The sequence below is a fragment of the Bos javanicus genome, chromosome 11 (genome assembly GCF_032452875.1).
Source record: "Bos javanicus breed banteng chromosome 11, ARS-OSU_banteng_1.0, whole genome shotgun sequence".
In the NCBI taxonomy this organism is placed as follows: domain Eukaryota; kingdom Metazoa; phylum Chordata; class Mammalia; order Artiodactyla; family Bovidae; genus Bos; species Bos javanicus.
The window spans coordinates 50245014-50257941 of record NC_083878.1 but is presented as its reverse complement, the minus strand read 5'-3'; the positions used below and the strand labels follow the sequence as shown (position 1 = coordinate 50257941).

Here is a 12928-nt window from a genome sequence, read left to right as displayed (position 1 = left end):
GGGGATGTGGAGACTTAGCAACAAACATTGGCTCAACAAATGAAAAACCCTTCACCAATACAATTTCTAATCAGCCCACTATAACATTTATGGCATTCTAACTTCTCTTTGACCTCACAGAGGGTTTAAAGCATCTCTGGGACTTGGGAGGCTGTGAGCAATCACATGTGGAAACGAGCCTGTCAGGCAGGCTAGAGAACCTTCAGAGGAGTTTGTAGGTTAAAACACTCTTGTCACGCCCAGGAGTTTTTATTAACTGGAGCTCTAGATTAACTCCTTCTCCGAAAGAGGTGGTGGGGGACAGCTCCCGTAAAGTCAGAGGTGTAGGTGAGAGCACAAAGTAGTAAAGTAGGCAGGCTCTGGTTATGGGGGTAGATGCTCGAGGATTTCCAGGGGGACTCCTGAAGCTCGATCCCGCCTTTGCGTATGTCGAGCCTCCTTCCTCATGACCTTTGCCACGGGCGGATTACCTCACTCTGGCCCCCAACAGAACACCTAGGACTGATCTCCTTTAGGATGGACTGGTTGGATTTCCTTGCAGTCCAAGGGACTTTCAAGAGTCTTCTCCAACACCACAGTTCAAAAGCACCAATTCTTTGGCACTCAGCTTTCTTTATAGTCCAACTCTCACATCCATACATGACCACTGGAAAAACCATAACCTTAACTAGACGGACCTTTGTTGGCAAAGTAATGTCTCTGCTTTTTAATATGCTGTCTAGGTTGGTCATAACTTTCCTTCCAAGGAGTAAGCGTCTTTTAATTTCATGGCTGCAGTCACCATCTAAAGTGATTTTGGAGCCCCCCCAAAATAAAGTCAGCCACTGTTTCCACTGTTTCCCCATCTATTTGCCATGAAGTGATGGAACCAGATGCCATGATCTTAGTTTTCTGAATGTTGAGCTTTAAGCCAACTTTTTCACTCTCTTCTTTCACTTTCCTCAAGAGGCTCTTTAGCTCCTCTTCACTTTCTGCCATAAGGGTGGTATCATCTGCATATCTGAGGTTATTGATATTTCTCCTGGCCATCTTGATTCCAGCTTGTGCTTCCTCCAGCCCAGTGTTTCTCATGATGTACTCTGCATATAAGTTAAATAAGCAGGGTGACAATATATAGCCTTGATGTACTCCTTTTCCTATTTGGAACCAGTCTGTTGTTCTATGTCCAGTTCTAACTGTTGCTTCCTGACCTACATACAGGTTTCTCAAGAGGCAGTTCAGGTGGTTTGGCATGCCCATAGCATGTTAATATCTAATTTGGAGAGTTGTATATCCCCTGAAGGGTGTGGAGCAGAGATCCTCAACCTTTGGGCCATGGACTGGTACCTCCTGTCAGACCAGCAGTGGCATTAGATTAGAAATTAAGTGTACAATAAATGCAATGTGTTTGAATTGTCCTGAAACCATCTCCCCTCCCCAATATGTGGAAAAATTGTCTTCTACTAAATCCATCTCTTGTGCCAAAAAGATTGGGGACCACTGGTGTAGAGGACCTTCAGAAAAAAGACAAAGCTCATTCCTGGCAACTTCCCAACTTCCCAGTCAGACATGGGGGAGGAGAAAGACTTCTCAGTGTGAAGGAGGCATTGTGCCACCTTCACCTCGTCCATCCCAGTAGGGCAGGTGGATGTGGATGCCTATTCCAGGAGCAGAAACAAGAGAAGGACAAACCAGCTGTCAGTTCCCACACAGAAGTAGCTGACAACAGAAGCAGTTACTGACATTAGACATTAGTCCTTTTGTGGACTTTTAGGAAGCATGCATGAAGGGAAAGAGCTTCCAGTGTGCCCCAAATATATTAGCATTGAGTTCTGAAACTAGGGGAACCTGTATGTCATGCTAAAACAGCCTAGGGAATAAAATTAAGTCCCTTTTAAAAATAGTAAAATTAAGTGATTCTAAGAGAGAGAGCTGGAGGAACCCACCTGTATTGAAAAATGTCTTTTTCCCCTTCTTGGAGTCCTACTTCTTATGCTCACTTCAGCAGGTAGTAACTTCAGGTGGTCAACAGAGATGGTACAGACTGTGTAACATCACTCTGATGGAGACACATTTCATTTTCTTCTTTTTGTCTCCTGTTGCCCATCAGTCCTTGTATACCATCGAAAGCTCTTCCATGAGCAGGTTGTGACTGGATGACCAACATCATTGTGAGCTTTCTGTCCTCTGTCCCTTGGTTTGGGATTTAAGATCCTACAAGCTGCTCAGCCAAAAAAGAATGCCAGCTTGGTCTTTAGTTGTTCCATTGTTCAGTCCATCTATTTCATTTTTGTAATCTAGGCTGTATTATAATTAAGTTCCAAGGATTGTTTCTTATCTCTGGCTCTTTTTTTTTTTTTTAGAACATCTTGTTTTATACTATAGTAATGTAATTTCCTCTAAAATCTCTCTGAGGATTCCATTTAAATTTTTACATTTTTTGTTTTGTCCCCCAAATCACCTCCATTTTCTTCAGAGTTGCTTATTTTGTTTATTTTTCTTCTCTCTTTCTTGATGTTGATTTTTCTTAAATGTCTGTTAATCTTTACTTTTTAGTTCATAAGCATGGATAGGGGACTGAGTTGATCATTTAGAATAACTTGTTTCACCCCTGCTTTCAATGAAAGAGCTCCTGTGATCTCTGTGAGAATGTAAGATATTTGGCTGGCAGGCTTCCCCATAGAGTGTGTGGGCATGGGCAGCCAGGAAGCCAGAAACCTTTTATAAATGCCAAAATAACAAGGATTTTTTTCTACAGTAGTAGAATTCAGTGGGTTTCACTCATGGATGGAGCCATCTGTCCTTTTGACTCTCAGCTGAGTAATGTGGAGGTCTGAAGTTATCTGTCTTTTCTTTTCTCTGCTTTCGTTTTCTCCCAAGCCTAATGTCTTCTCCCAGTATCTCCTAATGTCTCCCAAAGACAGATCTCCCCCTTTCTCAACAAAGCAGTCCTTGGGTATTATTCTGGAGGGAAAATTCAGTAATGCCAGCTTTAAGAACCCTGTTTACTCTACTTGGAATGAGGAAAGAGAAGCACAGAGAAAGGCAGGGCGCACAAACCTGATCACTGCAAGTACTCACCTTTGACTAATTTCCAAGGATTGCCCTGGGACCTTCTCTGCTTTCCTTGCATGTATTGCTGATGGGTTCAGAGTTTCTTGGAGACCTTCCTGAAGGGTAGGTAGTTCTTCCTTCCTTCTGGCTTGGGCTGAATTCTGCCCTTCTCAGCTGAGTACTCAGTATTTATGAACTTTCCATCTTCCAGGATATTTTTTCAAAACTTTCTTTCTGCTGCTGGTTTTCCTTTCCATTATGTTTTTATCAGGTAGGCGCAGGTACAAATGCAGACACAGAAATGGAGAGAGTTCTGTCTTTCATACATGGTCATTTCAGAGAAAGGGATGTTATCCCTATGTGCTCAATTGACCACCTTGAAACAAAAAAGCCATTAGCTCTATTTTCAAAGAGATATAGATATGGTATGATGCAATATTTGTACTAATGCTTAACCCCAAATTCAAATCTCTAAAGGAACTTTCCTCTGTAGATAGCCACAGGTATGTATTCACTCTCCTGAACCACTAGGATTCTGCTGTAGAAGAAATTAACCACCATTACATTACCCTGTGTATGGGCTTCCCACGTGGCACTAGTAGTAAAGAAGCTGCCTACCAACGCAGAAGATGTAAGAGATGTGGGTTCCATCCCTGGATCAGGAAGATCCCCTGGAGGAGGATCTTCCACAGCAGTCCACTCCGGTATCCTTGCCTGGAGAATCCCATGGACAGAGGAGCCTGGCGGGCTACGGTCCATGGGGTCGCAAAGAGTCAGACATAACTGAAGCTCAAGTGACTGTGCTTCTGCTCAGTTGTTCCTGCATGTTGCCTGCCATGTGTAGTACCTGGTAAAGATGATGAAAATTTCCATCAGCAAAGTTTTCAAGGTTTTCTTAAGTAATTAAGTGTGTCTATTCTGTGTGTCAGTTTCTTTGAGAACCTGTATTTACATAGGTGAATGAGGATTATGAAAAAGTAGGTCAGATTGTCATTTTATCTAAAAATAAAAATAAGTTTCAAATCATTCAGAGAGCGGCAAAAACATATTTCCTCTAAGAAAAAGGTGTTAACTTCTGCCATGGCCCAGGAGTCACACAAACCTATTGCTTGTTTGCAGATACCACCTCTTGTCTTTTTAATACCTCAGCTCAGAATTTAACTTTGGCAGGAGTTCAACTCTACAGTACAGAGCTGGGTGGCATTGTTTTGATTTCAGATGATGGGGCGCTTCTTCAGTGGTCTGGCACAGTCAGGAGCCTGGTGCTGCTTTGATGAATTTAATCGGATTGACATAGAAGTTTTGTCTGTCATTGCTCAGCAGCTCATTACCATCAGGAATGCCAAAGCTGCAAAGGTAAGGGGCTGGGCATAGATATCATGTTTCTAGTCTGTAGATATCATGTTTCTTAAGTTTGTAGTATTCTTGCCTAGAACATATCATGGACAGAAGAGCCCGGTGGGCTACAGTCCATGGAGTCACAAAAGAGTCAGACGCAACTTAGCAACTAAAGAACAAGAAGAAGTTCATAACGAACTTACATCATGTTGTATTTTAAGAAGGGCAGTGCTAACTTCAGCCTTTCTAGCCCATGTTTCCAATGTCATTGGTGAATGCAGCAGTGGAACTGAGCTGGGTGAATTAATTGCTCATCCAGGCAACACAATAAACAACTGTATGGCAGACACTGTGCTGGGACCTAGGGATATAGAGTTGGTGAGACTCAGTCTGTGCCCTCATGGAACCCTCTTATTCTTTGCTCCCCCAACACACACACATGCATGCTTGTACTCCCTTGTTCTTCTGTCCTCTGCCTCTTATTTTCCTCTTATTTTTCTTCTTCTTGCCTTTGACATTGATTTCTCTGCTCTGTTTCTCTAACTCTGCCTCTTCTGGGCTCTACTGCCTTCCTCACAGCCCCTAGTCTCAGCCTGTTGCTGGTAAAAAAAATGAGAGAGGAGTCCTGGGGGACCCAAAGGGGTCTTGACTCTCCAGAAGTCACTGGACTGGAAAAGCCAAGGAGTGTAGGGACAGATGAAGATATTAGGGTGGCTTCAGTATTGAAAATTTGTTTTAGCCCCTTTGAACATGTTCCTGGAGAAGGATTTTGTACCGGGAAGGTGATGGCAGTGAAGGGTAGGACCAAGCCCCCCACCATTCTGTTGTGTTGACCTTGCAAAATTATGGTCATGAGGGTACCAAAGGGCAGGCGGGTATTCAGCCGGTACAAAGCAGAACCTTGCGAGTTGTTTGATTTTTTTAATTATTTTATTTTAGTTATTATTTATTCATTTATTTTATTATGACTGGGCCAAGAAGGAGGAAACACCTGGGGCAAGGCAGGGGCAAGGAGGCAGACAGCAGGAAATGCTTAGCCCAGAAGAGAGGGAGAGTGAGTAGGAGAAAAGCAGGAGGAAAACATTCCCAACGATAGGATTCAGTAGTTTTGCTTGAATGCACGTCACACAAGTTTTGTACTCGAGAAATAATTATGGGGAAGAATTTACAAATATATGGCGAAGTGTTAACTTATATCTTCTCTTTCTTTTCAACAGCTCTCTAGATTCATGTTTGAAGGGCGAGAAATAAAGTTGGTTATGACTTGTGCAGCCTTCATCACAATGAATCCTGGATATGCAGGCAGAACTGAGTTGCCAGATAATTTGAAAGCCCTATTTAGACCCTTTGCAATGATGGTTCCAAATTATGCCTTGATTGCAGAGGTGAGCTTCACATTATAAAGCAGCAAAACTTTAAGCTTGTTTCTTTTATTTAGTATTTGATTTCTATCATGGTAGAAAGTTTCCATTATGAATGTACTCTGGCCAAGGTTATACAGTATTGTTTCCTCTTAAGTATGTAGATATGATTGTTACCACTTAGAATGTTGTGTGTGTATGTGTGTAACTGCTGTATCCACAAAGTCCAGTTTGCCATCTGGAATATTGTAAGCCCTGAAAACTGGAATAAATAAATGAACTTAATTAACCATTTCATTGGAATTTATCAGTTTGTCTCTAGGAATTAAAATGTCTAGATTATCCTAAAAAGACTATATTATTCTCACTTCTCTTGCTGCATTATTTTTTTAATTAGAGTCAAGAGGTGTTGAGTAGAAACAATACCAATCACTAATGATGAAAGACAGTGATTTGTTTCTAGTTTTATCAATACAGTAAAAAAGATAGCCATCATTAATAAGCTAATTATGATTGTATTTTTTTCTTCTCTATCTATCTAGGAACCTTTCTGTTTAAACCGGTTTTTTTGTTTGTTTGTTTCTTCATACTAGCTAATAACCAGTGTATTTAAATCTTATATGTATGTTTCTTGACACTTTTTACTGAGGTATAATTTACATATAGTAAAGTGCACAGATCATAAGCGTACAACTGAGTGAATCCTTACATATGTATTCACCTGTGTGATCACCAAGACCAAGATGTAGGATATTTTCAAGACTCTGGAAGGCCCTTCATGCTCAATGCTACAGTTCACAAGGGACAGCACCTCTTTTAGAATGGAGTTTCTCAGAAAGCACATATTACTCCCATTGCTAGTAAATTTCTGACAACAGCTAATTTAAAATTTTCCTCTAAATGAAGTAAAAGTAACTGCCTAAGAATAGACCATGCCAAATCCTATCATTAGAAAAATTACAACTTTTAATAGTATTAATATAATGCCTACAGCGTCTCATGAGTCTTGCAGCGCCCCTGTGGGTAAGATGGGGTGCTGAGCAGCTAAGACACACATCCCTATGTAATATCCCACACCACTCTTACAGCAGAAAGTGAAAAAGAACTAAAGAGCCTCTTGATGAAAGTGAAAAAAGAGTGAAAAAACTGGCTTAAAACTCAACATTAAAAAAACTAAGATCATAGCATCCGGTCCCATCACTTCGTGGCAAATAGATAGGGAAACAGTGGAAACAGTGGAAACAGTGGCTGACTTTATTTTTTTGGGCTCCAGAATCACTGCAGATGGTGACTGCAGCCGTGAAATTAAAAGACACTGGCTCCTTGGAAGAAAAGCAATGACAAACCTAGACAGCATATTAAAAAGTAGAGACATTACTTTGTCAACAAAGGTCCTTATAGTCAAAGCTATGGTTTTTCCATAGTCATGTACAGATGTGAGAGTCGGACCATAAAGAAGTCTGAGTGCCAAAGAATTGATGTTTCTGAATTGTGCTGGAGAAGAATCTTGAGACTCCCATGGACAGCAAGGAGATCAAACCAGTCAGTCCTAAAGGAAATAAATCCTGAATGTTCATTGGAAGGACTGATGCTGAAGCTCCAATACTTTGGCCACCTGATGTGAAGGACTGACTCATTGGAAAAGACCCTGATGTTGGGAAAGATTGAAGGCAGGAGGAGAAGGGGACGACAGAGGACCAGATGGTTGGATGGCATCACCGACTCAATGGGCATGAGTTTGAGCAAGCTCTGGGAGATGGTGAAGGACAGGAAAGCCTGGCATGCTTCAGTCCATGGGGTTGCAAAGCATTGGGCACAACTGAGAGACTGGACACAACAACAACCACTTGGAGAGATCTAATATCTTAACTAGATTTTGAATGCATTGGTATTATGCTACTGTGTTGTTATCAGTATAATATAATCAGGCATTGCATTATATTTTCCATTCTAGGTAATTCTATATTCTGAAGGATTTGAATCCAGTAAAATATTAGCAAGAAAAATGACCCAGATGTATAAGCTTTGCAGTGAACAGCTCTCTCAGCAGGATCACTATGACTTTGGCATGAGAGCTGTAAAGTCCGTACTGGTCATGGCCGGGTAAGAAACCTAACTGGGCAAGAGTTGAGTTCCAAACTGTGTCATGCATTACTCATACATTTCATGAGTAATTCACAGATGGCTCTTAAAGCAACATGTTGTTGTTGTTCAGTGGCTAAGTCATGTTCAACTCTTTGCGACCCCATGGACTGCAGCACACCAGTCTTCCCAGTCCTCCGCTGTCTCCTGGAGTTTGCTCAAATTCGTGTCCATTGAGTCGGTGATGCTATCTTACCATATCATCCTCTGTTGTCCTCTTCTTTTGCCTTCAGTCTTTCCCAGCAACATGATTAATAAGTGTTAGCTGCCACTGTTATCATTCTTACCTTGACACACCCCCTGCCACAGTGAAAGGGCATGTCTCTTCATCTCACAACAGTTCTTCCCTGTGAGAACCAACATAGCTGCCATTAAGCTTTGGCTAGCATTTTTTTTCACCTGAATGCATCCAGTATAATGGGTTTCAGCATATTAAAGGCTTAACCACCATGAGCCAGGATGTGAAAGTGAAAGTGAAGGTCACTCAGTCATGTCCAACTCTTTGTGACCCCATGGACAGTAGCCTGCCAGGCTTCTCTGTCCATGGGATTCTCCAGGCCAGAATACTCGAGTGGGTTGCCATTCCCTTCTCCAGGGGATCTCCCCAACTCAGGGATCGAGCCCAGGTCTCCTGCATTACAGGTAGATTCTTTACTATCCGAGCCAACTGATGAGACTTAAAAGGCATTCACTTTGTTATGCACATACACAATTAAGTCATCCCCATCAAGTGACAAAGCCTAAAGCATTCAGAGAAACTTCAGTTTTATCTTCAGTACAAGCTTATGTCCTGGATCCCCTCCTCTGTCATTACAGTCTGGTCCAATGCTGAGCTTCTTACTAGTTTCTAGTGGCATGCACGCATGCTAAGTCGCTTTCAGTCATGTCCAACTCTGTGACCCTACAGACTGTAGCCTGCCAGGGTTAGCCTGCCATGTCCATGGGATTCTCCAGGCAAGAATACTGGAGCAGGTTGCCATTTCTTTCTCCAGTGGATCTTCCTAACCAAGGAATCGAACCCACCTCTCACATCTCCTGCATTGGCAAGCAGATTGTTTACCCCTAGCACCATCTGGAAAGCTAGTAGAACAAGAGCCTTTTCTCTTAAGGCCTTAGCTTCTCTCTTTATAACCTCTTGACACTCCTACCTCTAGAACCCCCAACTTGTCCAGAGTCTCTCAGGGAATCTGTCTTTCATCTGCTCCTTCCTATCAGGCAATGACTCTCTGGCTTAGATTCTATTCACATGGGGCCCCTTCTGCCTGCCTCCCATACCCCTGGCTTCTGCACAATTCACCCTGCCTTTCCACCCTCTGTTCATTCCTTCAACCTCTCAGATACAATATTTCTACTCTGTACAGGATTGCCATTGAAGGAAGAACGATACTGAGAAGTTCAGACATGCTTGTACTCAGAGAACATGACTGTAACCCAGGGGCAAGACAGACAAATGAGCAGTCATCTAGATTAGACTAGTTAGTGTGTGAGGGGAACCATAGTGCTGTGCCCTGGGGTTCACTGAGGTGGGGGTGGAGGGAACTTTCTAGAAGAGGGAATGATTGAGCTGGGTTTTGAAGGAAAAATGAGAGCCAGCAAAAAACCATTCTGGGATAAGAGAAAAGAAAGTGACAGGGATCTGAACCATCATAATGTATTCAGAGAACTATAAATTCAGGTTGGATAAAGTCTGGATTGATAGGAGGTCCTTGAAAAAACGTCCTTATCATTCTCCTCAAGGCAAAGCAGCCTGTGCCTGACTTGTCCACGTGTTGTTTTGGAGATGGATCCTGGGCATGCCAGGGAAAATGGTCTCATCCTCCCAGTAGGAATCGGCAGTGGGGTGCCCTCCACAGCTTTCTGCAAGCAGAATCCCCAGCCCAGAGATTTAGAAAATCATGTTCAACATTATGTATTTACAACGTCATCTGAATTATTCCTTTAAATTTAGGTCTTTAAAAAGAGAGAACCCAGACCTCAGTGAAGATGTGGTGTTGATAAGAGCTTTGCGGGACTCTAACTTGCCAAAATTCCTAACAGATGACGCTATTCTATTCAGGTAAATGTCTAGGTGTTATAGAGAAAGCATAACTACTATGTAGAGGTAAAGGATAGTTTATCTTCAAACATGTCAGTCTCTAGTAAGGTATTATCTTTTCTAGAGATACTTATTGCAATTTTAAAATGCTAGTTTCAAAAAAAGATACTAAAGTTTTAGCATCAATCCAATCATTTATTTTTTTTCAACTTATTGACCCTCAAGCTGCCTGCTATGCAAATTAGCATTTGGTTACAAATTCCTGACCTAAGAGAAGTTCCAGACTCAAAAGAAGTAGATCGGGGTCTCAACACAAATGTGATTGCTTTTATCTATTTCTACTTTCATTACTGAGTTTTATGTTTATTCAAGATATATATGTATGTGGTTTTAAAAATGAAATGCTGTTTTAAGTTACTCTCAGGGAAGACAATAGTTTCCTGCCCTTTACAACTCCTGCTTCCTAAAGACAATAACTTTTTAATTCATCTATTCATCCTTTCATTTTCCTATTTCTGTCCATATCTTTTGGTACCACATTTGTGTCATTTCATGACTTTTCAGTTTTAGATGTTATTAAGTTACTAACAGAGAGATGAAGATATGGACACACTTCTCTGCCCACCAACCCCTCCTCTCTGGGTAGTCATGTGACAATATAACCAGAGCTAAATATACAGGATTTCCATAATTTATTTTAGAGATGTAAATATTACCCAAAGCTGAGCTGTCTTTCCCTTGTTATTAAAGTACCTTGCTTCTTATTTTTCCTGCATTTATTATTTATCTTAATTTTTGTTTTTTATGCCTTCACCAACTTTTCTATACCTCTATCACTAATTCATTTCAAAATTCTGCCAGAGTATAAATCTCCTAAACACAAAAACGACCTTCAGTCATACACATCTGTCATCCTGGGATGTCTATTTATGACCTGACTGGGGATACTCTTTGCCTTTGTCCACCATCAGATCCCCTGATTGCCGGAATATGTGTCTTTGCACTTTTGGCAGAACACAGTGATGAAAATTCCTATATATTAATGATCGCTCACTTATGATATTGCTATAAGTGAGGTTCTAGGAAGTACATTCCTGAGATCATGGGGTATGGACATTTTCAATTTAGATAGATCCTATCAGTACATCCTCCAAAGGCATTTTATATTTATAGATACAGATTTATGAAAATATGCATTTCCTTTTATATGTTTTAGAGAAAAATACCAAAATAGTAGCCTATTTTATATACATTATTTTGTTAGTACCACTGAGCATCATTTCTTCTGTTTATTAGTAATTTATATTTATTATTCTTAGAGCATTATTCTATTGTACTCTTTTACTTAGCAATTTGTGAGAAATCATGAACTTTATCTGGTAAAACATTGGAAATATTTCTCTAAGTATGTAATTCACTCTAAGTTACGTTTAAAGCCTCTTACCTCACAGAAGTTTGATTTTTCCTTGTGTGTTTTTATTTTTTCACTTTATCAACTTTTTTAAAGTTATAGAATTTTTTTCTTTTTGAGATAGACTTTCTTAACATAATACTATAAATTCACCTCTTATATTTTCTTCTTGTATTTTTCCCTTGCTCTTTTTTATTGAAGTATAATTGATTTACAATATTGTATTAATTTCAGGTGTATAGCATAGTGATTGAATATTTCATAGATTATACTTTATTTGAAGTTATTATAAAATATTGGCTATACTCTGTGTGCTGAAATATATATTCTTTAGCTTCTTTATTTTATACATAGTAGCTTGTACTTCTTCACCCACTACCCCTATCTTGCCCCTCCCACTTCCTCTCACCACTGGTAACCACTAGTTTGTTCTCTGTATCTGTGAGTCTATTTCTTTTGCTATATTTACTAGGTTGTTTTATTTTTTTAGATTCCACATATAAGTAATAACAGATTATTTGTCTTTCTCTGTCTGACTTATTTCACTAAGCATAATACCCTCCAGGTCCACCCATATTTTTTCAAATGGCAAAATTTCATTTTTTATGGCTGGATAATATTCCAACATACATTCCATACATACAAAATCTCCTTTATCCATCTATCTGTTGGTTGACTCTTTGGTTGCTTCCATACCTTGGTTATTGTAATAATTCTTGATAATGCAGCTATAAATATTAGGCTGCATATATCTTTTCAAATTAGTGTTTTCCTTTTCTTCAAATATATATCCAAGAGTGGAATTACTGGATAATATGGTAGTTATATTTTTAGTTTTTAAGGACCCTCCATACTGTCTTCCATAGCAGCTGCACCAGTTTACATTCCCACCAAAAGTTTACAGGGTTCCCTTTCCTCCATATCCTCACCAACATTTGTTATTTGTGGTCTTTTCATTGATAGCCATTCTGACAGGTGTGAGGTGGTATCTCATTGTGGCTTAGAGTTTCATTCTCTGAGAATTAGTGATGTTGATCATCTTTTCATGAAGCTGTTGGTCATCTGTATGTCTTCTTTGGAAAAATGTCTGTTCAGGTCTAATGCCCATTTTTTAATTGGGTTTGTTTTTGATATTGAGTTGTATGAGCTATTTATTTATATATTTTGAGTATTAACCCCTCATAATTTGCAAATATTCTCTCATTCAGTAAGTTATCCTTTCATTTTGTCAGTGGTTTCCTTTGCTGTGAAAAACTTTTAAATTTAAGTAGGTCCCATTTGTTTAATTTTGCTTTAGTTTCCTTTGCATTGGGAGACCAATTCCAAAAAAATGTTGCTACAATTTGTGTCAAAGAGTATTCTGCCTATGTTTTCTTCTCAGATTTTAATGGTTTCTAGTCTCACATTTATGTCTTTAATCCATTTTTAGTTTACTTTTATATGGTGTGAGAAAATGTTCTAATTTTATTGTTTTACATGCAACTGCCCAGTTTTCCCTGCAACTGCCCAGTTTTCCCTGCACCACTTATTGAAGAGACTATCTTTTCTCCCTTATATATTCTTGCCTCCTTTGTCTTAGATTAACTGACCATAAGTGCATGGGTTTAT

The 12928-nt window shown here is 39.9% G+C and overlaps 1 protein-coding gene across 2 annotated transcripts in view; it reads left to right on the top strand.

Moving 5' to 3' along the window:
• The window catches only part of DNAH6 (dynein axonemal heavy chain 6), a 280064-nt gene that overhangs the window by 109781 nt on the left and 157355 nt on the right, over nucleotides 1-12928 (top strand). For both annotated transcript variants that reach the window (XM_061432712.1, XM_061432713.1), the window contains exons 30-33: nucleotides 4252-4389; nucleotides 5589-5756; nucleotides 7687-7835; nucleotides 9823-9930. In XM_061432712.1, coding sequence (XP_061288696.1) covers nucleotides 4252-4389; nucleotides 5589-5756; nucleotides 7687-7835; nucleotides 9823-9930 — 563 coding nt within the window. The remainder of the gene's footprint in view (nucleotides 1-4251; nucleotides 4390-5588; nucleotides 5757-7686; nucleotides 7836-9822; nucleotides 9931-12928) is intronic.